The following is a 26,537-nucleotide window of genomic DNA, read 5'->3' as shown; positions in this document are numbered from 1 at the left end:
TCCTTCATCCGTTCCTATCGCACTTTTTCCTTCCACAGAACTTTCCATTGATATATTTAGATACAGGACTTTGTGAACAGCCAACACATTCAGCACAGGCCTACTATGCTTTGCCCTTTTTATAGAAGGCATAGATAACTCTCTGTTGGAGAACTGTCAAGGGAGTTTTCTTCTATAATGATGGTGCAGACCATAACATAACAGTTTTGTATTGAGATTCTTTTTTTTAAATATTTTTATGTGATATTCAAATTGTAATAGAAGCTGTAAGGCATGATCAGCCATGCATCACACTGCAATGAATCTATATTTTGAAATACTGAATGAATGTAACATTTCAGTGACTAAGTTATTGAGAGTCACCTGCAGTTGTGGAGGCCTGTCTTAGCTCTGTGGTTATTATAGATGTTTATTTATGATCATTGAAAAATGGTTAGGATTTCTGATCATGCACATATCCTGCAGTGATCTGAATGAATTTGCATCAGTAAGGTCTCATTTTCTCTGGGCTGAGTCAGAAGTTTTTTTTTTTTTTACAAAACACAAAAAGACGCAATTACATAACCCTGGCATTTTTTCCTTCTGTAATTTGCGGTAAATTTAGCTTTTAAAACATCACCGAGTGTCGTGCTGAATCCCATCTTCACGTGGCATCGGCCGACAGCGGGAGGTGCATCTCAAAAGAGAGTTTTTCTTTTTCTGAGTGTGGGGGATAAATTGTGTTATTTGGGGGTCCGAGATTATCATCGGGCAAGGGAATAGAGAGAAAATAGCTTTCTGCTCAAAGGCAATCTTGTGTAATTTCCCCGTCTCTTTCAGGATATTGACTAAGACAGGTAATGTTTGGTGCTCTTCATTACGGGATTCATGGTTTAAATTTTAATGAGACTGTCTCTGTTCCCTGACAGGTGTTCATAATTGGACTTATAGCCGACAGAAAGTTCCAGCACTTTAACCCCGTCCTTGAAACCTACATTCGCAAGCATTTCAGCGCTACGCTGGCATACACGTACGTTTGTTTCTCTTTCTACAAGTGTTTCCTGTGTCAGATTAAAGCTCCTAGCTGGACTTTACTTTCAAAATCCGTCGCACTTTAGCTACAGGTTGTCACCTATAGAACAGCATCTCAGTCAGTTTGTTTTGCTTTATTGTTGTAAAGCGTTATCTAATTTCGATAAAATGAACCTTGGAGAAAGCTTCCACAATTCCTTGGATGAGGCTTACGATTTAAATACATTCATCTTAACTTTTTTAATTCACATATTCTTGTACAAATTCTTCCTCTAAAGATGTTCCCTTATTACCGTCCATAATGTTTTGTGATGTCATCACCTCATCTACACACAATAATCAGTAAGCTTTTTTGTTTTCGTAATGGACCTATTTAAAAACAGCTTTTTTTTTGCGAAGTCCAGATCAGAAAATCCATACATCGTTACCGAGGTGGTTTTTTTTACGTCTGTTTGTGAAAAAAAATAAATAAACTTTACCACATATCATGTTTACAGGAAGCTGACCAAAGTTCTGAAGAACTATGTAGAGAATGCTGAGAAGCTAACAGAACAGCTGCTGATGGCCATGAAGGCTCTGGAATACATCTTCAAGTTCATTGTGCGCTCCAGAGTCCTCTTCATCCAGTGAGTATTGGTGCAGTAGTATTAATATATGTTTGACAACTTGGAGCAATGTACAGCGACATAAAAAAAAAGGATTGTTCAATAGATGATTTAACTTAAAGGGCAAGAGTGCAGTTATTGTGGGTTACACTGATGTTATCTTGGCAAATATAACATTTTCAATGCTATCAAAAATAATAATAGGACAGAAGTAATAGACAATGTAAAAAAGCATTACTTTTAAATTACTGCTATTCAAGTAACGCTGTTAGAAAATAAACAATACCCCTGGGCCTCACAACCGCTATTGAGTATTTTTCTCATGGATAAACCTTACATACACAAGTGCACTCTCACAAACACCTACAGGTGCTTGGATCCCGGTAACTACAGATTCACTTCTTTTGCTGTCACTTTATACATTTCATATTAAATAATACTGTATATTCTTCAGTGATGGTATCAAGGTGTTGGTTGTCTGTACCTGTAATACTTTATCGGCTGGTTTTGCTGTTCTTTGTACATCTGTAGAAGCAGACTCAGAGGATGTTTTATTGCTCTCTCCATTTCCTCTCCTCTTTCTATTTTACCTTTTCTCCCTTTTAGTATTTTGTCTGTATCTGTTTCTCTCCTTTTTTTCCTCTTCTACTTTCCTGTTTCTGTGTCCACTGAACATGAAATAGTCCCAGCATAAAATCTAATAAAGCTTCTTGCATATATAAATCAAGCGGAGCGCTATGGCGAAAGCACTAACGCTCCACTTGTGAAAGTAAAATCTGTTGGGCTCTTTTTGGCATTAAGACAAAAATTTGTAATGCTACATTGCCAGACAGGACACACAAAAAAATTAAATAAATAATCAATAGCTACATTATAAATCCATTTCAAAGTAATCTCCCTCACTCTGCTGGCTACAGATCAGATGTTTTTGCAGCCCTGCTGGGCTTCTGTTTTAAATTTGTTTGAGTTGCCTCACTGTTTGTGTGCCCTTCGTGTACCACAGCATGAAATATCCTCAGTCATCTGCCTTTTTATTACTGGTATAATTGCACAATCTGCAAATTTGGAGAATGAATCTTAAGTCCACTTTCTGATTTTGTCGACCCAAAGGTACTGCTATTCTATCCATCCATCCATTTTCTAACATGTCTATCCCTTGTGGGGTCACGAGGGGTGCTGGTGCCTATCTCCAGCTGTCAATGGGCGAGAGGCGGGGTAAACCCTGGACAGGTCTATCGCAGGGCAACTGCTACTCTAATTTCTTCATAAAAACAGTGGATAGCAGTTACATTTTTCCACACAAAACTTACTAAACATGTTTTATCTAGTAGATGCTTAGTAAAAACAGACTCATGCTTGCATCCACAGTCTGTTTGGGATGTATTTTGAGTGGAAAACATAGCATCAGCAAACAAGAGATTCCATTAAAAAGTTGCAATGTGGCGAATTTAGCTACACAATATATATTTCTTCAAATGCAAGCATAAACGTTGAAGCCGGATATTTATTTACACGTGAAATCTGCTTTAACGCTTCCAGTTTTAGGACTCCCGCAGTCATTGCTGTTTGAAAACCCCAGGGTAATGGGCAAATTCTGTGGAGTCAAATTTCTGCCAAAAGGGAACGCACACAATAGATACTCATATACGCATTTTTTGTTTAATTCACACACACACACACACATAAACTAGTCTCAATGCACATTCTGAACATTTTACTCATACAGATTCAGTACCACGAGATCCCAGTATAACACATGCATGAGTGCATGCTCCTTCTCTGTGTGCTGTTTATTTTTTTATTTTTAAGCGTGAAAATTGGTTTAGTATTTAGCAAAATCTGATTTATTTAAAGCAGTGATACTACATTGCGCCTGCCAAACAGATTACAATGAGTGGAGCAGGTGACTTTTCAAAGACGATGATGATAATGATGATGATAATAATAATAATAATAATAATAATAATAATAATAATAATACTCTTGTCATTGTAATTTACATCCCAATTAAATTTGTTCTCTGCATTTAACCGATCCCCTTGGGGAGCAGTGGGCTGCCACTGTGCGGCGCCCGCGGAGAAATCTGGGGTTTAGGGTCTTGCTTAGGGATCCAGAGTAGCAATGTGTGGGAGTCGAACCCAGAACCTCCGGGACACAAGTAAAATGTTCTACCCAAAGTTCTACCCACTAGGCCAACACTCCCCCCAAGATGGAGACCCCACGGCACTTCAGGCATATATGAAAAAAACAGTGCAGCCTGAAAAGACGGGATTTCCTGGAAAGCAGCAAATCACAGGTGGTTTATGTCCTCCGGTGGGTACCCCCTCTGACAAAATTTCACATGAGCGAGCAGAAACAAGTCCACATGCGAGTAGGAGAGAGGCTCTGGGTGCTTGGAAAGCAAACTGAGTGCATGGAAAACAAACCACGAGCTGACAGAGGAGGAGCACGCACTCATGCCTGTGTTCATATTGAGGTCTCCTGGTGCGGAATCTGCCTGCAAAAATGGTTCAAAATGCATGTGGAAAGTAGTTTATGTGGGTGAATTAAATAAAAATTCACGTATGAGTATATAATCTGTGTGTTCCCTTTTGGCAGAATTTCGACTCTATAGATTTTGCATTACATTTATTTTTGTATTGCTTTCTTCAATTTAAGAAGTTTACATGCACTAATTTCACTTTGCCTTTTAAATAATTTGGGAAAGCCTAAATGATTGATCAATAGGAAATAGGGGCATGCCTGTGGATGGATTGTGTGACATCATAATAAAGGCTAAATCAACCATGCAGGAGATAATTGTTGCCATTTTTTTTAATTTTTTTTAATTTATTTTTTATTTTTTTGGAACTTCTGATCTGATAAAAACTGAAATGGAAGTGTTTGGCCTCTACATTTGAAGGAAATGTAACAAGCCCCCAATGTGTTATACAGGAGTGGCAGCATCTTGTTGTGGGGTTGCTTTGCTGCAGGAGGGATCGGAGCAACTAGACAAAATTAATATCATCATGAAGATGGAACATTTTATGAAAATATTGAAACCACAACCCAAGACATCAGCCAGAAGGTTACAGCTTGGGTGTAAAGCACGTATCTCAAATTGACAATGATCCTTAGAATTAGTTACAAAGTGGCTTAACAACAGTTAAATCAGTGTTTTGAAGTGGCCACCACACATTTCTGGCGTGTGTGTATGTGTGTGCGAGTGTGAGTGTGTGCGAGTGTGTGTGTGTGTGTGTGAGAGCAAGTTGGAACCGACCACTATTCCATGAAACTATTGTGAGCTTTTAAAGGGACACCCGCAAGTAATGTTTAACCCAATTCACACAGATTAAAAGGCAGTTCAATAAAATACCTAAGAAGTATATGTAAACCTCTGATGTTGAGGAATGTTGACATAAATTCTCTAAAAGAATCATCTTTGTCATCCATTACAGATCGTTTTGATGAAACTGTATCACATGCCATGGCTAAACCATGGTAGACCATTCATGTTTACATTTTTATATAACTGCATTCTCTGAATTTAAATATTGAAGGTTAAGGCTGGAACGATTCAACAAAACAATAAATAAATAAAAATCTCCTTGATATTCTGTAAACGCATGACGGTAAACTCATTTATCTGTCAGCATCACGCCATGCTCTCTTGTTTCGTTATCGCTGCCGTTTGAATAAAGCTCAAACAGGCAAAACTAAATGGTCTTTCAGTCATTTCTGTTGATCTGTTTATAATTGGCTTTGGGGGATGTTAAATGGAAGATGGGCTTGTAGTGTGACAGAAAGAAGCTGTTGGTGGGATGATGTATGATCCTGGACTAATTGAGTGTGCAGCGTTTGATTGGTTTCCTGCCCAATGTCTGGAGGACACCGTGTCCTCCAGCTCGCAGGTTCAAAGTGTGTGTTGGAGCAGAAACGGAGTCAGAATTCCTCCTAATGTGGAAAATTGGGTTAGTTGAAGCTCTCACTGCAGCCCTGATGTACAGGTGCCAAGTGGCTGGGTTTGATTTATTTTATTTTTTAATGCTGTCTAGTGGAACATATCTGTAAAATTGGAGAGGAGCACCTTAATCACAGAGTGACATGAGACTGCCCAGAGCTCTCTGAGCTCCTCAGTGCTGCGGGCGTAAGTAATTGTTGTAGAGGGGAGCCCTGAGACGGTTGCCTCTAATCCCATGATTTCTGTAAGCCCTCAACAGTGACTCTCCTATAGCGTGTAATGCCTGCAGCCCTGTGAGATATTATAGCATCACAAGACCCACCAGCATGGAAGAAGGCAAGTGAAATCTGATGTACTCCGAGCGGGTTATACCAGTTATACCAGTTCATCTCTCTTTGACCCGCAGCCTTCCGAGTGTTATTTTGCCCGTAATAGTTTCTCTTCTACTTACAAGCTTTGATTATATTACGTCACGGCAAGTAGCGCTTGGCTTTTTTCCCACTTAATCACCACTTTGTGAAGATTTATGGGCTCTGTAAGTGGGAAACAAAACACATTGTGGATGTAAGCCTACTTCCCCCTAACAATCCAGCAGAAGGAAACCTTACTGCGTCTCAGTAAATTAGAATGTCATTGAAAAGTTAATTTATTTCCCTAATTCAGTTTAAAGATACGCTCATAGATGTGCTTTAAGTGCTCATTTCTATCAATTTTGATTGATTTAAATTTTGTTTCTCATCAAATTAGAATGGTTTTTAAGGTCAATTTGCATTTATTTGTAGGATTCTACATAGAAATGCCATAGACAGAATCACGGGTAACACTTCTGACTTGGCAGTTGTCCAGATAACGGCAAACAAGCATACTAATGGAAGGTTTAGTGGAAGGAAAAAATGGGGTGGGGGGGTGGGGAAAGGTGCAAAAGCTATAGGGAGTTCCACAGACATTCAAGAATATTTTGGACTCACAATGCGTGGACAGCCGCTGGCGTCGATTCAAGGCAAGTTTATTCGTACAGTACATTTTAGCAACAAGGCAATTCAAAGTGCTTTACGTGATGAAAAAACATAAAAGAGAACACATGGAAAAGTACAATGCAAGTGTATGATAAGGAAAAGTAGAGACAGGTTGGAATACAGACTGATAGAGAACCGTAACACCGAATATTATTGTATTTAATTGTGTTAAGCCTCCTCTGAACAAGGGGAAAAATCTGCATACTCTTGCTTAGGCAAAGGGGAAAAGCTTTGGACTGTGGCTCAGTGGTGTGCATTGGCTTTTAAAGCACTGTCTCCAGCCACAGTCAGAGCCTGGCGCTTTCTCTCTAAACTCTTCAATGGAATTTTCTTCACAATCCTCACTGTTGCTCTGGTGTTTTTTTTTTTTTTTTTTTTTTAACACACTTCTTTGCTTCCACTAAACTTCCCACTGCTATGATCTGATAAAGCAAGCTGTGAATGGTCGTCATCTTTAACAATGACCTGTTGTGACTTACCCACCCAGGATCGGGTGTCAGTGACTGCTGGGCAGCGGCCAAGTCACCAGGCTTCCCTGTGCTTGTGCTGGCCATCAGATGGACATTTCTTTAAGAAAATAAGTTTTTTTTTTTTATTAGTCGTAAGCCCTAATCCCTGACAGAAATAAAGGCATTATATTCCATGATATTCTGCTTTATTGAGAGACAGCTGTAGATAAGAAAGCGAGGCATGAACACTGATGTTTCCTCTCCTTTTTGATGACTTGTATTCTTGGTGAGATATGAGCACGGATCATAAATGTTTCAGATTCCTGTTTCCACATGGCAGCCGGCAGGTGCTTCTGGGTCTTGTCATGCTTTAAATGCTAATCCAACTGGCAGTGAGAGTGATGTCTGTGGTTCTGATCCAAGAGTATTTGCATTGATGGCAGGCGCGCGGGGGCCTCTCTGCTCACAACGTTTAATGATTTAAAGTGAAGCACCAGACTCCTGCCGTTCCCGACGTCGGTGGGGTTGTTTGTGCGGGGGCTCCAACAAACGGCGGCCCCCGCGATCGTCTGCCAGATAACTAACCCACCGCTTCCTCTCCTCGCAGGCTCTACGAGAACAAAGGAGAGGCCGACTTCATGGACTCCTTGAGGAACCTCTTCACATCCTTTAATGACATGATGAACAGTAATTCAGAGAACACTGGCATGGTGAAGGTAGGCTTGTTATCACCCGAGTCCAACTGCGTGCTGTCGCTCAAACTCGTTGCCAGGAAGTGTCTAATGTGGCATGAATAGTAAATAACTGCCGCTGTGTAAATAGTAAATAAATCTGGTGTGATTAGCTTTGGATGGCATATTTTGTGAGTTGAGATGCATGAGTCTAGTTGCTCCCGCAGCAGCTTATTAGGCAGTGATATCAGGGTTTCTTCATACAGATGATCTCTTTGTTCTCTGTTTACTCTTTCCATGTTTCACTCTGCAGATTTTCCGGGTATTTACTTCTTTCTTTTTACCTTTTTCTGTGTGTTTAAGACTGCACAAAAACCAACCTGTATACATTTAGAACTCTTTCCCCCATTGATTATTAAGTTTTACTGAGCATCAAATTTGTTGGAGTTGTATAAAATTCCCCTAGATAAGCTATCTAATGCTGGTGAAATGTTGTTTTAGATTTATAGTACTTAAACCACTCAATCCACGGTCCTGCTAAGGGTTTAAGTATCAGATGCAGTATTGTGTTGTGAAATCCCTAGCTGCCAAAATGTGGAATCCAGCCTCGCTTTACTTAAAACAGGAATATAACCCAACTTTTAAAATTTCCCATATTTTGTTGCTTTACAGCAGCAAACTTGAACCTGTTTTATTTCATATACCAACAAGAGATAGTTAGCTCATAGTTATGAAGTGGAAATGATAGAAAATGTTTTCTAAAAAAAAAGTCTGAATGAATTCACTCCAGTCGTGTGTAAATTGATCCAAGTATGAATACAGCTGTTCTGTGAAGGCATCAGAGGTGGTTCATTGGCGTGGATGTGAAAACAGCACTCGCTGACCAAAACTGCTGACCAAAACTGTTTGGAGGAGGTGGTCTCGGTATGATTCCAAACGAACTCTGGAGCGGTCTGTTAATGGTGTGAACGTGATCCAACCTCGATCCGGCACAGCCACCAGGTGCACGCCGCAAGCTTGAGCCAAACGAGTAAAACAAAAACACTAATAAGCAAAGGCGGTGCATCTTTTTCATAAAGCACAAAGCCCTATTCAACTTTCAAGATGTCTTCTCAAAATCCAGTCGATACACTTTGGCTTACTTCTCAGATAATTCTGCCTGAAGTAGTATGTGGACAAATACTAAGAAGAGGATTATATTCTCCATGTTTTCAACTAGCTTTAAACACAGCATCTGCTTCCTGGAATCACACTTTTCTCAGGGTGAAAACAAACCGAACCGCCAGAAGAAGTTACAAGTAAACTCAACGACTGATTCAGACCAAAGTGAATGAAATATAGGTGTGAAAACATGCCCTTAGAGATTATTTGTGAATGCAGCAGACAGATCAGGGATAAAGCTGCAGAGAGGTTTAAAGCGGGGTTAGAGGACTGCTTAGTTTATCATTCCTAAAGGGAAAGACTATGGCACAACTGCAAACCCACCAAGACATGCCAGTCCACAGTGAACTGACGGGCAAAGGCAGCGTTTATCATTGAAGCAGCTGACAGGCCCACGCTAACTCTGGAGGAGCTGCAAAAATGCGTTACTCAGGTGGGAGGATCTGTTGATGGTTGTGCCTTCCATTAATTTGGCCTATATTCCCATGATGATTCCTCTAGTAAAACCAGACTTGTTCAGTTCTGTTGGACTGGCTAGCTGAGGCCTGTAGGGTTTAAGACGAAAGCTCACCTCCTACTGTGTGCTCAAATCAAAAGCTGTGTTCAGGCAACTGTCTTAAACTTCATATATGTTTGGAAACGGCTTCGTGACCCTTTTCACATTGATGGGAAGGAACATTTTCTTCTCTAAGTACAAAGTGGATTTTTTTCCCCCTGCTTGTTGCCATTGTGTTGATACAAGTATGTGTGCACCGGATCAGAAAACTGCCAAAAATTCTGCTTCTATATTGGTGGTCACACAAATAATTATCTTTAGAAGCAGCACCATGTTGGGACTTTCCCCTTTAAATCCTGAATAAGCAGCAAACCTCTTTTTGAACACATGACAGCGATGGAGCAGTCGTGTTTTTTGTACGTGTGATTTCAGTAAGTTTGCAACCTGATTAGGAACAGGATTTTCTTTTTCTTTTTCCTGATCCAAAAACAGCCTAGAACTGACAGTGTACTTTTCTTTTTACTTCTACTGTGCATGTTGTAAATTCAGCTTTAGTGATAATTATAGAAGACATAAAACCAGCTTCTAATTCTCCAAAAATGTCTGTTGTAAAAAAAAAAAAAACACACTTCCAGCTAATTTTTTTTGTTTGTTTTTTCCTGTAGCTGCTTGATTTAGATTTAGACAGATCACGTACTTGACACAATTTCCTTTATTTCCTTGCTTTAGAAAAGCAGGTAATTGTAGTAACTTGCAAAAAAGTTTATTTTCTTATGCATTAGTATTTTAGTTGCATACAAAAAGCTATACGCTTGCCAATGTAGAGAAAGGATTTAGTAGTTTTTGTGCAGCCGTTTTTAGCTCTTTCTTGCATCCCCAGCTTATGTATGTGTTGATTTCTGTTGTTTGTTCCTCTGTCTGTGTCTGTGGTGGTCTGCCTTTTGTTTCACTTTGACCTTGCCTATCCTGATGTCTGGGTCTCCCCTGGCACTCTGCTCTTTAGCTACTCCTTAAGGTATTTATTTCTCTTCTTTCCTCCTCCTACCTGTGGACATTTTTTTTTTCCATGTATCATGCCGTCTCTTTTTACCCTGAACTCGGTGACACCGGACTGCAAACTAACAGACAGGCTCATGTTTTTTTATTATTCTGTGCAGCCTCTCTCAAAAGCTGACAGATGCTTACCTCACATACACCTCTGCTTTTAGAGATAACATAATCACAGGGTGCAAGCACCTTGGAGCACCTACAGTAGATCCATGTGCACAGTCAACCGTACGGAAAGTTCGGGAGTCAATTAGGAGTCGGTTGCTGTGTAATTGGCTGAGATATTAGCTTTACTGTCAGTAAATTAAAAACCGATCTTGAGGAACGGCCATGAAAGCGAGGAGTCCTGGTCTCTACCCAAAATCTGCCTCTTTGTGAAAGCATTGTAGCAGGTGGAAGCTAACGAGCGGTCCCATTATACCTCCCAAAAAAAAAAATGGGCCGAATCCTGCCGAACATCTGCCGAGTGTGGAAACTGCACACACACACACACACACACACACACACACAGTTAAACTTTGATCAACCCGTACAAACAGATGCTTCTGCTTATTGTTGGAGACAAACAGACGAACGGGGCTTTCACACGGGCTGAGAAGAAACTCTTCAGAGCAGGTGGGACTTACTCCGTTGATGGGAACAAAGTGAGAAAATTGTGTTTTCAAGGCGTTTATTTATAATTTCAGCCAAAAGCAAACAGCATCTGAGAACTTAGGGCCCTCAGTCTTCTTAAGCCTGCTCGTCTGCAGAGACTGACGCGGGTGTAACATTATGCATATTAAAGCAATAAAAGATCAGATAAGATTAGAGCAGATTAAATGTAATATCAGATGGGTGTCATCACTGTTTTTAAAAATAAAAAAAAACACACTGTGGTGAGGAGACGGTTGCCCTCTGAAGTTTGTCTGCTTGATGTCTGCAGAGATTTGATACTAATATGTACCGAAAGTCATTACTTTATTTTACATCTTTCATATTAAAGAAATCCGTTGTTTTTAGAGCTAAAGCACACATAGATATAAGTTTGGTGTGCTTCACCTCTGCCTGTAGTTTAGTTAAGTGATTTCTTTCAAACATAATTAAAAACCTATCAGAGGAGGTACGTGGAAGTAATATGTTTTTATTCCCTACCCTCTTTTGATAACAGGCACATCACAGTAAATTAGAATATGTGTTGTCTAATGAGCCCTAAATTCTGTATTAAATATATATTTTTTGTTGGTCTGATACAATCTAATCTTGAATTAATATTTGAAATGTGTTTTACTTAATTGAGTAACAGAATTAAAGTCACTTTTCAATAATGTTATGTATTGAGATGCACCTCTACATCATCATCCTAAATTATTTGCACCAAAAATAACACGTTAACACTACTCACCCATGTTTTATCACTCATGTTTTACTGTTTTACTTTTACACATAAAGTGAAAATGCGGCTAACAGTAATCCTAACCAATCTATAAAGACAAAGTATTTTAGTTCGGGGTAAGTATTTTTCCCATTCAGATAGTTAGTTAAACATGGCATATTGAAAAAAAAATTGTATTTCCAGATCTTGATCTGTTCCAGCTGAGCAATATCTCCAAGCTCCGAACAGTCATCCCTAAAAATGAGCTTGAAACTTTAAGCCATGCTTTTGTTTTGTCACATTTAGACTACTGCAACACCTGCCTAAAAAAAGGAGCTGGCCCATGTATAGCTGGTACAAAGTGCTGCAGTGAGGTTCCTGGAGTCCACATTACTCCTGTTTTAAAATCTCTTCCCTGGCTCCCTGTAGCATATTGGGAAATATGAAATGCTTAGTGCATGTCTGTTACTGTAAGAAGAAAAATGCACACAGCAAACTAGCCAAAAAAAACCAAAATAATCTGAATTTCTGTTGTCTTGATCTCCTGAAGGGGGCTGCTCTGAAGTACATTCCCACCATCGTCAATGATGTAAAGCTGGTATTTGATCCCAAAGAGCTAAGGTAATTACACTTTGTGTTATTTTATTCTTCTCTTAGTCACTTTAACTCATTCAATCGGAATACAAGTGGTTAGCTGTGAATCTATATAGATCTTTTCAGAGCTCTTATTGTATGGATTTAGTAGAAATTAACCAAATAAGTTCATTAAAGAGAATCTGTTGAATACAGCAAACAGGCGGGAATCGGAGGCAACAGGACTTTCACTCAGTTCTTCCTAAAAACGTTATGACACCTATCCAGCAGTCTTTAATTCTAGTGGCTTGCACTTGAGCAGCCTGCAGTTGATGCACTGCTGTTTTTAAGGACCTGGAGGCCCATCCTCCTAAGTCACATCCAAATCAGTGACCCACCCGCCACAGTCCTGGGTCGTCCTGAGACTGCTGATGACATCCCTTTGGAATGTGTTGGAGGACCAAGCTGTAAACCCTGGGGGAAAAAAGTCCGGTTGCCTAAGATTTAAGCCTGTTGCTGTATTCAACAGATGCTGTTGCGATGACCCGGATAACCGAGAGTCTGCACATGCCTGTTGTTGGTGAAGATTTTCAGTCATCCAGGTCATGATCAATGCAAAAAAGGTTAAAAAATAAACCAACTGGACTTGTCTTCTGAACCTGAAGAAGTTTCGCTTCCCATCCAGGAAACTTTCTCCAGACATTTTGAATTGAGATAACATCCTGGATTCGAAGTGAAACATCTTCAGCATCAGAAAAGAAGTTCAGTTGTTTTGTTTGTTGAACCTTTTTTGCACAGGCCTGTTGAATATACTTTTGCTAGGGAATGTTTCTTTTTTTCCCTTTTCACTGATTGAAATTCAACTATTGATCTATTTCATGCCAAAATATTTCAAGCTTTGTTCTCTATTTGGTCTTTCCATCACCCTTTTTCCATCCACTAAACCTTCCATAATATAACCGTTAACTCCCCTATGTGACGTCATGGTCTTTCAAAGACAATTGCTAATCAATTTTTTTCATGGTGTTCTGATTTATTGAGATGCTTCCCCTATGATGTGACTAGCTAAAGGGCTTCTGTGCTCAGATCTATTTTTTGTCCCGGCTGAGAGGGCTTTTATTCAGCATGTCAACATTCAGCAGCTTTACAGTGATGGCCTCTGCCGAACCACACTCAGGTTCCCTTAGTAACTCACTGGCTGCTCTACTGGAGTGCTCATTTTAGTTAATGCTGCCCACTGCGAATGTCATCAGCCCCAGCATAATGGATTCTTTATGAAGTGTCACACTCTCACGCGCTGATCTGTTCGTTTATGACATTATGTCTGACGAAGTGGAAGATGTAACCTGACAATCTGTTCATCTGGATTGCTTGGTGTGTGTGTGTCGATTCAGAGGATTTTTTATTTTTTTTTGGTCCTTTTCCCCAGACTTGTTTTGGGGATATGTAATTAAAGGCATTTTTCTCGCAACACTTTTCTTGAGAGTATAATAATGCTGCTTTATGTTAAGAGAGGGGTGAATTAAGGTGCAGGGATGAGGTGCTGTGTCTTAAAAGTGTAACGTTTGGGCTGGCCGGTTTTCCACGTCTTGATCTCTACGAGGAGAAGAAAACAGTTTGTGTTCCAGGCTTCATGTGCTGATCCATGTCCTAGATTTTATAAATCTGGACTTTTAAAAACTAATAGCAAAACTAAGCAGAGTCCTTTTTATATGATGTTTAATATTCTGACAGGCCAGATTTGTTGGCTGCCCTGGTAAAGATCTGTGAAGAACCTCTATTTTTTTTTTTTTTTGGCAGCAGCATGGTCTCAGACTGAAAAACTGGAGAACAATCCAACTCTGAGAGCACAAGTGGTACAGTTGTTGCTACTCCTGCTAGTAATGCTTTGCACAGCCCTCTTTTTACTAGCAGCTCATAATTTAGTTTTCTATAACATTTATTAAAGTTGGAGCATACAAAGAAATAGATCTTTGTATAATCTCAATCCTGGGTCCTCTCTTATCTCTTCTCTTCAGCTCATCCCACAATTTTCTATAGGATTTACGCCTAAATTTTGTCTGTTTTTTTTTTCAGTTCAGATTTAACTCTTAATCTAAAATAGCAAACAATGATCCATTTTCAGTTATCCAGTAAAGTTAAGCAGATTTTTATTCGACATTCTGCTGTATTTCAAAGAGTTTATGATACCATGCCTAAAATGGTTTCCAGGGTCTTGGAAAGAAAGACATGACCACGCAGAGCACAGCCAAGGGCACAATTGAACTAAGCTGCCGCTTAGGGCCCCCAAACCATCATGGGCGTCCCATAGATGCCTCAATTTTAAGAACACAGACCACAGATGTAAAATTGAGAAGGAGGAGACTACATTTCATTTTACCTTTTCAGCTTGGAAAAATTTTAACATTTGAAATTGCTTGACATTTAAATTGCAAATATTAAAGGTGTTTTACTTTGCAGAAGCGCAATGAATAATAGTCATTGTTTCATAGACATTCTGCTTTCAATCAGAAGCCATGAGTTGAATCTTCTTCTCGTGCTCTTGGATGTGCCAGGATTTTCTTCAGTTGAATAAAAACAAAAGTAAAGTAATATTTTTTGGACCGATAGAGGAGTGATCAAAAGTTACCACACAGCTTCAGCTGCTTCAGCTTGGAACCACCGATCAGGCCCGAAATCTGGGTGTAGTGATGGACTCACACCTGAACCCCAAAAGTATCTAAGGACAATTACAAAGTCGGCTTTCTATCACCTGAAGAACTTTTACAGGATTAAAGGACTAATGTCTCAGCAGGATCTAGAAAAACTAATCCATGTGTTTATTTTTAGTAGAATTGATCACTGCAACGGTGTTTTCACAGGTCTGCTTAAAAATGTTGATCAGACAGCCGCAGCTGATCCAGAACGCTGCTGCCCGCGTCCTCACTAAGACTAAGAAAGTAGAACACATCACCCCAGTTCTAAAGTCCTTACACTGGCTCCCTGTATCTCAGTCAATAGAGTTTAAAATACTTCTGTTAGTCTATAAATCCCTAAATGGCTTAGCACCTAAATACATCACAGACTTGTTATCAGTGTATCAACACTCCAGACCACTCAGGTCTTCTGGCTCCAGCCTACTCTGCAGAACCAGAACCAGAACCAGACATGGAGAAGCAGTATTTGGTTCCTATGCAACACTTATCTGCAACAAACTTCCAGAAAACTGTAAAAGTGCTGGAAGCCTGAGTTCCTTTAAATCAAAGTTAAAAACATATTTGTTTAGGATTGCCTTTGACTGCTCTAGTAAAACTGTTAACTAAAACATCATTAGTACTGTTTTTAATATTTGTTTTTAGTTTCCATTTTCCATGTTTTATTTAGTTTAAATTTGTCTACATTTTATTCCAACTTGCTTTTATTCTGTTTTATTTTCCTATGTTTTAATCATGTAAAGCACTTTGGGTTGTCCTTGTACAGAAATATGCTATACAAATAAATGTGCCTTGCCATAAGCTCGGTTTAGCGGCATACAACCTTGGGTAAGCCCTTGGCTCACAGCATGACAGGTACTGTATTGTTGTCCACTTGGTTATTTGTAACACATTCACTCCTCTTTTTTTGCCCCCCATCTTCCCTGTTTATTGCTGAAAAGCTCAATCTTAGTCTTACCTGAGCAAAGAAGGTGGTTCCAAACTCTCACGTTTACGTTTGTCATGGCCTCCATCTTAAACACTCAGTTGGCTTGTACATTGTGTCTAATGGTTGTCATGGAGACCTGGTGCCCCCAGGAAGCCATTCTTTGCTGCAGGTCTCCATCAGTGAGCTTTAGCGATTTATTTACCTCTCTTATCTGCTGTTCACCGTGCTCTCTGTTTAGGACCCTGAAAGTTTTTATTTTTTAGTTTTCCAGTTTTAAATTTGTGTCTTTTCCAGATTGGATTACATGAGAGCAAAACAAACAGCAGTTTCGCAGAGAAAAGAGGTTATAAATATGATAGTGGATGCTGTTTTGTCATTAATCCCTAAATTAATCATAAAATATTTGGAAAACGGCTGGCAGAGCCTGCATAATTACGCTTGATCTGACTCCAGAGATCATTGCTGCCAAATAATTTACCATGGGAAACCCATCCTGCTTGTCAGATGAGTTTTTGTAGTTGCTCTTGACTGGCATGGAGAGTCCTTCTGCTCGACGGCTCTTTCACTGTTGTTTTCCTGTTTCCCTTGCCTGACAAATGGCAAACTTTTAAGGCTGATTTTTGGGATTTTCCCTTTAGATTTTATAACCGCACTGTGTAAATACCAACGATACACAAACAAATGTTGAGTGGTACTTAGAACGAGGGTATTACCTGTAAAAATGTTACCACGCTGGACTTTGCAGCACCTGCTCAGCTGAGACGTGTCCTCTTGTCATGCTCGCACAGCTGAATTATCTTTTCCTCATTTAGTCCCACCCCCACCCCCCACCCCCCACCCCCGCCTATTCTTAACCAAACGTTTTCTTTTTATTCCCCCCAAAGATTATTGAGAACAGCCATTGACTTTAGCTGTAATTGTAAAATATGTGAAACATACGAACCGTCGACCTGGCTCTAAATCACAGGCTTGACTCATTGGTGGCCGAGCAAAGGTGGCTTCAGCTGCTCCCGTTAGCTTAAAGCTCGCCAAGAGCCTTAGCTGGAGGCAATCGGACTGAAGCCTTGGGGGTGGAGAGTGTTTCATACAATGCCAGAGCATTTCCTCTCCTGCTTTATCCCGTGCCTGTCTCAGTCATAAGCATGTGGCCTGCATCAGAGAACAGAAATGTATAAGATTTATGTGTCTGCAGGAGGGAAGATTTATGTTTCAAAATCCTGATTCATTTAAACCTTCTAGTTTGATCTTCACTCTTATAGATTTGTTACACGGGGGTGGATTTCAAGTGTTATGGATGTATCTAGAGTATTACAAAAGTGTTACTTTTGGGAGAGGGCTGTATTTTTTTTAGATTTACTAGAAAGTTGAGCGGAAGGAAAAACTGGGGGATAATAGGGAGCAAGCAATCGGGATAACTGCAGCCTTGGAAGGATTTTAAAGCAAATACAATTCAAGAGTTCAGGGAACACCTCTTTTAGATTAAAGTAAATCTTTGAAAATCAATCCAGAGTCCAGAGAAACAACTGAGATAAAATCCAACTTGCCTGAGGTCCAGGTCTGAAGTTTTCACAGACTCGTGAGGATTTGATGAGCCTTGCAATCCACTTTATCAAGTCCAAAGTGAATGGAGCCGTCTACAAGGATATTTCCCATTCTTTATGTTTCTCTCTGACAAGCCACAGAATTTATTTTTGCTCTGATCCCTGTTTAGGCCAATTGGCTCTGATCAAATATGACAGATGATGACCTCAGATCAAACCAAAAAGTAATACTCAGTGAGCTGCTGAATTTTTGACATTTTTACATCATTCTTTGCAGTCAGAATGTCCGCAAAGAATATTTTGCCTTTCGGATGCCTGCTCCTGTTTGGAGGCAGTCGACCAGCCAAGACGCCTGATAAGTTTGACCTTTTGCTTTCTCTGCTTCTCCTTTTGTCTACGCAGCAAGCTGTTCACAGAGTTCATCCTGAAGGTCCCTCAGGGTCGCCTGGTGAAACAGAAGCTCGACTGTCTGATCGACATCGTCCACAGCGATCTCTTTGCTCATCACGGTGAGAGCGCAGCTGCACCAAAACGTTCATATAAACTATACTGACAGTCTCTCAGCACATGCAGCTTTACCCACAGCTCGGTAATTTAGGCAATCACACATACCACCTGCCTCCACCAGGCAGCCCTGTGTGAGGCTGCTACAAAGGTCAGTGGTGAGGCATGGTGGATATTCTTCATGTTAATTAATGGAGTTAGACATATCATCTGCAGTAATCATCTGCACTTTTTGAAATAAGGACTAATATCCATACTTTCACTCTATGTCAGCATGGATGTTTCTCTTATGTTTGATTGTGTTAAAAATATGTTTTATTTGTATTTTTATGAGGTTATTGCTGTCTGTATGTCACCAAAGGTTTACTGCAAGAAATAAATGTTATTGAGGGCTTCTTCATTTCCTTCCTTCCTTCCTTCCTTCCTTCCTTCCTTCCTTCCTTCCTCCCTCCCTCCCTCCCTCCCTCCCTCCCTCCCTCCCTCCCTTCCTTCCTTCCTTCCTTCCTTCCTTCCTTCCTTCGAGACCTCCAGTCAGTCGTGGCAGATGGCCGTTCACACTGAACCTGGTTCTGCAGGAGTTTTCTTCCTGTAAAAGGGAAGTTTTCCTCTCCACTGTCGCCACATGCATGCTCAGTATGAGGGATTGCTGCAAAGCCAACAGCAATGCAGACGACTGTCCACTGTGGCTCTACGCTCTTTCAGGGGGAATGAAGGCTGCAAGTCAATGACTCTATTTATTCTGTCTGCATGATTTGATTGAATGGACTTCATAAAGTCCTAGAGATGACGTGCTGTAAATTGGCGCAGTATGAATAAAATGTCATTGAATCAAATCCATCCAGCGCCCTTTATTCTTGAACTCCAACCACTTGACCTACAGAAAGCGCTCCACATTCCTGTGTTTAAGAACGAGGCCTAGCAATTTATCTTTAAGTTCATTTCTTGCACACAATAAGCAGAAAGTAGCAAAATGATGTTTAGAATAATCATAAATTTTGTCGATTGCATTCGTTTTCTGATTGTCTTCGGCTGGAGTCTAAATTGAAACTCAAATTCGATTAACTGCGCAGCCCTGGGCGGAGGTCGGTAAAACTTGCGGCCTTGTTTGTCAGCGTGAGGTGTTTAGATCACTATGAATGTCGGCAGCGAGCTGTGAACGGTAGCATGAACAAGGTGTAATTGGAAGTTTGTCCTGTTCATTAATGTCTGATATCGAACACAACACGGTGTAAATGTCACTGCTTTCAGCGTAATGATCCAATGCTTTCATACTTTTCAAACATAAAAGGTTCCAGTTTGTGGCTCGGCCAGTTTAGCGCGCAGATATTGAAGGGCAGCGCTCAGTGCGCGGCCCTCTGGTCATTACTATTGATCTATTGCTATAATTGTGGACGGGCGAGCCTCCCCCACCGATGCTTGTTAATGGAGTGCTGAACAGCGGGAGGGTTATTTGTTGCGATGCAGATGAGGATTATCCTCTCGCTCAGATCTCTCTGTGACTTCATGCTCACCTTTGTTGGGGAGGCTTGTTTACAGAAGCAGTGTTGGATCGGGCTAATTGGCAAGGAAATATCTCCTCTCAACGTTGGTATCAAGCTGAGCTCCACTTTGGAGGTGTTTTATTTAAAATTAGATGAAATGTAGTGGATAAATGAAGCAGACATACTGGTTTTAGGGTAGTATAATCAGCTGTACTAACTTGTGTACTGCATTCTCTCAGCCTGATCCGCAGGTGGTCTCTAAAAGGCGCTTTTGTCAGTCGTGCCCAAAGTCAGATGTGCTCGGGATGGTTGCAGTGAATTAATGCTAAGCAGTTGAGCAAGGTGCTCAGTGTTTTACCTTGGAGCTTTTTAGCACTTTGTGCATTCTAAATTAACACACTCAGCATGTGTTTGCAAAAGGGGAGATGCTTCCCTTTCCTGAACAAATGTGTAAAATACTATGTATTTGTGGTGAAAAACTTTAATAAGAGTAAAGAAACATCTCTTCCTAAGTGACACAGGCTTCAAACCGAATATCCGTAAATGTGAAAACATGTGGAGAGCTTTTCTGTACATGAAGAATTAATGATTTTAGATGGGCTCAGAGCATGAATAAAACCTCAAATGCCAACAAGTTAACAGCAGCAGCTAAAATCCTGTTTAGTTCTACTGCTGTCGTCCTGCTTCCGATCTGCATCCAGTTTCATTGTCACCTTTCTGATGTTTCTGTATCAAAATAATGATTTTATTTGTCTTATATATTATTCTGTTTTCCTAGGAAGCTAAATGTTGTCTTTTCATTAGATGTAAGACTATCAACAAAACTAGCTTGAAGTAAATTCCTCTGTGTGTAATAAATATATAAAAACAAGTCTCATTTGCTATCTAAATAAACAGTTTGATCATATTCTACTTTTTTGAGATGCATGTGGCTAAGAGCTCAGGCTTCAGTATGAATTGGACTACCTGACTTTCTAATTAGAATCTGTTGCGAAGAGAAAAAGCTTTAAAAACCATGTGGAAACTAGTTTTAAGGAGCCTTCATACAGGAGATTTATTTAATTTTTATTGCACACGAAAGACTGTAAATCACACGTGCACGAGAGGATAAAGACAGCTGCCGCGTTTAGGCTGTATCAGGCAGAGATAGCTTGGTACCGTTTTCAGCAACAACCCCAAAAATATCTCTGTGCAGACACGGTTGTCACTATGTGTCAGACCTCCACGCCGTATGACAAGGCAAACTCTTTTAATATCCAGAACATCTCCGTTGCGATGAGGAAAAACGACACCGATTATTTGAATAATTGGGATGTAGTGCGGCTCGGCGCTGCAATTAGATTCTATTCAAAAGGGATGGGTAATGGCTTGGAGCAAAAGCTCAAGCTTTCTCAAAGTGGTGCGCAGAAGTTACATGTCTGAAGAGAATGCAGTTTTCTAGAGAACTGAGTGATCTCGTCAGATTGTCAGTGGAGAATGTTCATTGTACTTGAAGACATAATAAAAGCAAAAAGCAATTAATTTGAAACGTGCCTTTGTACGTAATAAACACATTTTAAAACAGAGGTTACCTAGTAGGTTAGTGTTTATCATGCAAGTTTGTGACTTTCCTCTTATTTAATCTGTTTTCACATCACTTTAAAGCATAATTAAATTCTTGCATTTTGAGCTATTTGTTTTGTTTATATACACTAATCAAGCCTCCTCCTAATTATTGTAATTTAATAATTAAATTATTCTTACTAAAAGCTTGAAGAGGAGAACAATGTCCAATGAGCAGGGTAAATTCTAATTGTTCAGATATTTTAATGCCTTGTGTTCCCTTTTATGGCATAAACAGTAAATATTTTGGCTCACAATTAATACCTTTAATGTAAGGAAGCAGTAAGAACTGAATGGACATATTCACCATTGAAAATGGGATATATTTTTAATTTATTATTATTTCCATCATTTGTCTTCATGGAGCTGTGCACAACGTCTCATTTGGATGGATGGTACATCTTAAATACGTTCAAGGAATGTACAGTGATGTATTAATTCATGTTTATCCCATCTGGGTGCTTTTCAAGAGGAGATCTCCCAGATTTCATTACGTACTTCACCCTGTAGTTCATAATTTGGTGTTTTGCTTCTGTTAAGATTCACAAAAGTTTACATGAATGCATATAGGTATTTGTTTGACTGACGAGAAATTTAGCAAAGGCACATTTTCTTTTGCCTGGTAGAAAAGAGCTTTATTTTATTTTATTTTATTTTTTACTTAAGCTTGTTGCTGGGTGCACTCTCTGTCAAGCTCTCTTGGTGTTCTAGTTTTATTTTTTTTAAATGAGATTTTATTTAACTAGATAAAAGGCCCAATGAGATCGAGAAAGCTTCCCAAGCGTGACCTAGCCAAGAACGGCAGCAGCACACGACACTGGGGACAAGACGTATAATAACAAAACAAGAATTAAAATATATAAAATGCGAGCAGTTTGACAAATAAAATGCAGGAGTTATTGTTGAAGTAACAATATAAAATTTAAAACCGTAACAAATAAAATTTTATAACAGGAACTGTTTGAATGATTTAGCTATTTTTTGGTTTCTCAAAGCAACAATATGTAACTTGTGACCACTAGGGCGCTCTAGGTCACATGCCTTTCTGAGTGATGGATTTGCTCCTCTCAAGTTACACAGTCGACTTTTTGAGAAGGATAGCCCGCACAGACCATCAATACAAGCTGAGTGCTGTATATTGACATGGAAAATTGAATAATATATCTCAAATTAGGCTAATATGTGGATCCAAGGTTTCATATTGGGGCTTTGAGATAGAAGGCGAGACTTTCAGTGAAACCAGTTCTGACAGTTTCAGTTCAGATTGGAGGGCATTTCAAGCAGAGGGGGCTTGCTCAAATTGTTTCAGTTTGAGTAGGAGGTACAAAGAAATGCAAGATGTAATTTGAGCATAAGGCACAACAGCTTTCAGTTCTCCAAAGAAAAGTGTCTAAATAAATAGGAACCATACCAATAAGAGCACTGCAAACCAGAGTGATCTTGAGTGTATGCTGCCTTACAGTCAAAGAAGTCATCCAGTGTTAGCATACAGTACACAGTGGTGGGTGAGGCGGCTACAACCGGTGATAAATCTAAGAGCGCAGTGGTTCACTGGAGTCAAGGAATGCAGGTAACTGGTTGAAGCACACATATACACAACAAAGCCGTAATCAAGTACAGGGAGAAAAGTGGCTGTTATCAGACGCATCCAAACTCTGAGGGAGAAACACGAGTTGTTTCTGTAATAGGAATTGAGCGTCACCATTGGAGATGGTATAAATAAGATGATCTTTAAAGGTTACAAGGTACTTGTAACTGGTGACTACTTGGAGAGTTATACTTTGGGCAGTTTTAATTAAGGGTATGTTTTCCAATGGAAAAGGTCAATTTGAAATAAACAACAACATTATTTTGAATTTTTCAGGCTTTAAAATAACTTTCAATTGCTCCAGACAGATGAGCAATGCAACCAAGGTAGACTGCAGCAAAATATCTTGAGTAATTGCAGAAAGCTTTTTTCAGATGATGATTTCATGGATTAAGGAGGGAAAAGCTATAAACCAACCTGGCCTCTGTGAAGAAGTAACCACCTCCTTTGGTAATTTGTAAAATAACCAATTAACCACATTGTTTGAAAAAACGGCTCAGTCACTTGTCACCTGCTGGTCTGATTACTGCCAGCTCTTTAGAATTAAGAAACCTAAACAGGACCCATCTGGCAACCTAAAGTAGGCTAAATGCTCTCAATAGGCAGCACATCATGCCCCAATCTAAAGAAAATGGAAGAAAAATTGAAGAACAGGGTCGCTGACATCTGTCATTCTGGAAATGATCACTGATCCTTTACCAAAGCACACATGACTCCTCCAAGAGGGCACAAAAAAACTGAGCAAAATTTAAAGCACTGCAGACCTCACTTGTCTGAGTTAAGGTCAGTGTAGATGATTGAAAAATAAGAAAGAAGCTGTGCAAAAATGGCAGTAATGGCAGAGTTCTAAGTCCAGAACCACTGCTGACCAAAAGAGGAGACACAGGCCTGGATCACTTTTGGCAATATGACATTGAAAAATGTTCAACATTTGGAAAATCTTGATGACTGCCCCAAGACTTTAGGGAAATATTGTCTGGACTGACTAGACAAAAGCTTTTTCATAGGCAAATTAACTAAATTTATAGGGCTTTTGTTGTCATACTGATAACGAAAAGCACCTTACAGCAGAGCTACATTGATCCAGTCCCACTTACAAACATGAAAACATCAATGCAACAGTGCATAGGTTGGCTTGATTCTGCAATCAAACCCACAATCTTCTGATAAAAAGGTGACTGTGCTTCTCATCAGGCAACTGTCGTCCCTCTGAACGTCCTATTATTTCTGGTGTTAAACAGCATTTCATGAAATAAAAATCCCAGACAGCGGGGTGTATACTGGAGAACAATCAGTCAGGGTGCACAATAACCAAAGACATTGTGAGTGCTTTGGTTTGGCCTAGTCAACTCAGATTTTAAATTGAGATGTCTTTGTATGACCTAAAACGGACAGATCAAAACAGATCCAAATACCCTCCGGTTTGGCTCCAGTTGGAGTCGGTCAGAATTCCTCAAAATTGATAAGAGTCTTTTCCAGTTATGGCCAATGATTGACAGCAGCTGCTTCCACTGCGGGCGTTACTACCAGTTATTAATTTTAGAGGGGCAGTTACTTTTTAATGAAGCTGCCAAGTTGATTTGCATAACCTTTTGCAGTAATAAATTAAATCCTGATTTGAACACTGCTGTTTGTATTTACTCAGTTCACATGTCTTTTAAAGTTGGTCGTATATCGGACAGCTTTAAGTCTGACCAATGAGCAACTAAAAAACAAACAAAATAAATCTGTAATTGTGTAAGCAACACTGTACCTTTCCATCTTGTATAATAAATCATTGCCTTACAGTGGCGTCCTAAACTGGCTGTTATAGCTATTTCCCTGAGACATGTTTTCCTTTTAATTTTGCTTATAATGTGTTTGTAAAGTTGTCTGATTGTCCCGCTGGCTGCAGTTGTGTATTAAACAATCTTTTAGGTCGGTAGGAGGTATCATAATTATACATTTTTCTGTTCTTGATGTTCTAACAGTGAGCAGGCAGTGAGTTTATCCACTGTCCCCTGCAGACAGTGGATAAACTGACAGCCATATAAGCTGCTATTGTAATGGCCGGATGCTTTTGGTCTGTGCTTTGGCTTACAATGTGATGAAAACGCTCCAAATCTGGTGCTGCTGCAAAAGTTTAGCTGCTGTGCTCTGAGAAAACCTTCGGTGTTTTAATGAAACAATAGCCCACCTTGTTTTAATTTAACCCTCTGAGATCAGAGAGTGGTTTCTAAACTGCGTGCGTCTGCAGCGGCTGTGTCGGAAGCATATGCCGCGCCGCTTCAAATGATCCATCATCTGGCCCGTGTGGTATAAGCGCCGTGGTGATCGCGTGTGCTCGTTGCTGTCCCCGCAGATTGCCGCGAGATCCTCCTGCCGCTGATGACGGAGCAGCTGAAGTCCCACCTGGAGAACCAGGAGGAGCCCAGGGCTTGCTGCCAGCTGCTCAGTGACATCATGGAGGTGCTTTACAGGAAGGACGTGGTGAGAAACACAACACTCAAGCGTTATGTGCCTCGCTTTCCTCCAGGGTACAGAAAAACACAACAAGTGTGTCCAGCAATACCTCTGGAGGAAAAAAGGAGCTCAACTTGAATTTAGTTACTTTGGTTTGAAGGTTTGTTGGAAGTATTCACACCCTTTGCTCCCCATCTCCAGACTTAAAGCTATAGTCTTTGTTATACTGGGTAAAATGGTCCTTCCTTCCTGACAGTATTACAAGCATTATATATATATATATATATATATAAAAAAAGGACTTTAAACAATTAGATCTCTGTGTGAGCTGAAGGTCTGTAAAAACTGTGACTAATCAATGGAAGGAACCAATCAGATGCCTTGATTTCTCATCCTGCCCACACCCTCCTCTGTCCCTCAAGTTTCGGCGGGCTGCACGTTCCTTGTTAGTTTCCGCTTGCTGGCTGTGCATGTGCACTTCCAGTGTTTACGTATCCGGTTAGCTTAGCGGCTAGCTTCGGTGTTAGCCGTTCATTGTAGCTCCACTGCTCTCACCGTATACTTTGAAAATGGCTGAGAGTTGCAAGAAGCAAACCATGTACACGTTTATGAGAAGACGAGAAAGGCTTCTAGAAAGAAATAAGACCAGAGTGGATTTGGGAGATTCTTTGCTGTGATCCCCCTGAGGAGCGGATGAGCAGGTAAGATGGTCTTGCGCATGGGGAGTTGTTCAAAAAGGGACTTATTTGCATTTTCGTAAAAATCGCTGACTCTTTTAAAACCGCAAACCTCAATGTATTTTATAGTGGTCAATAAGACAGGGCAACACAAAAGACTGCAAATATTGTGAAGTGGAAGGAAAAGGACACATGGTGTGCAAAATGTTTTATAAATAAAAATCTGAAAAATGTGGTATCCATTTGTATTCTGCAACCTTGAGTCTGTACTTTGTAGAAGAACCTTTTGAGTCAGCAATGCACATTTAGACATTGAACCTTTTACCCGTTCTTTGTTGCTACACTGCGCAAACTCAGATTAGGCGGAGAATGCCAGATACCCTTCCTGACCCAACTGGAAATTTATAAAATGTATAATGTTTAAAAACATTTTTGTCTTTTGAATTTAAAGAACCACATTTGTATAGCTTTCAAAACAAATGAGACGTCTAACTTTTACTTTGTAGAGAACAATACACCCCCTTCAGTAGAATTATTCAGAAAAAAGCTGGGATAAACCAGCTAATCATAAACATGGGGTCTAGTTACTAATTAGGGGTCTTCTGAAGCCGGTTGGTTGCGTTGGATTTCATTTAGGGGTATTAGATTAAAGGGACAGAATACACACCACACTTCTTGTATTTCTAAGTGAAAAAAAAAGAACACTGTAATTTGTTTTCCTTTTACTTAAACCTTATTTGCTATGTTGTGATGCTCAGTCA

The 26,537-nt window shown here is 39.9% G+C and overlaps 1 protein-coding gene across 5 annotated transcripts in view; it reads left to right on the top strand.

The window, feature by feature from the left end:
* Nucleotides 1-26,537, top strand: part of dock1 (dedicator of cytokinesis 1) — a 303,583-nt gene that overhangs the window by 90,992 nt on the left and 186,054 nt on the right. For 4 of the 5 annotated variants that reach the window (XM_036142018.1, XM_036142019.1, XM_036142016.1 and 1 more), the window contains exons 21-27: nt 909-1,009; nt 1,509-1,637; nt 7,629-7,737; nt 10,353-10,364; nt 12,298-12,368; nt 17,885-17,991; nt 24,999-25,126. In XM_036142018.1, coding sequence (XP_035997911.1) covers nt 909-1,009; nt 1,509-1,637; nt 7,629-7,737; nt 10,353-10,364; nt 12,298-12,368; nt 17,885-17,991; nt 24,999-25,126 — 657 coding nt within the window. The remainder of the gene's footprint in view (nt 1-908; nt 1,010-1,508; nt 1,638-7,628; nt 7,738-10,352; nt 10,365-12,297; nt 12,369-17,884; nt 17,992-24,998; nt 25,127-26,537) is intronic. The other variant, XM_036142017.1, reaches the window with a different exon arrangement.

The sequence above is a fragment of the Fundulus heteroclitus genome, chromosome 10, assembly GCF_011125445.2.
Source record: "Fundulus heteroclitus isolate FHET01 chromosome 10, MU-UCD_Fhet_4.1, whole genome shotgun sequence".
NCBI classification, from domain to species: Eukaryota; Metazoa; Chordata; class Actinopteri; order Cyprinodontiformes; family Fundulidae; genus Fundulus; species Fundulus heteroclitus.
Note: the sequence above shows the minus strand (reverse complement) of the source record. Positions and strands in the feature narration are given on the sequence as shown.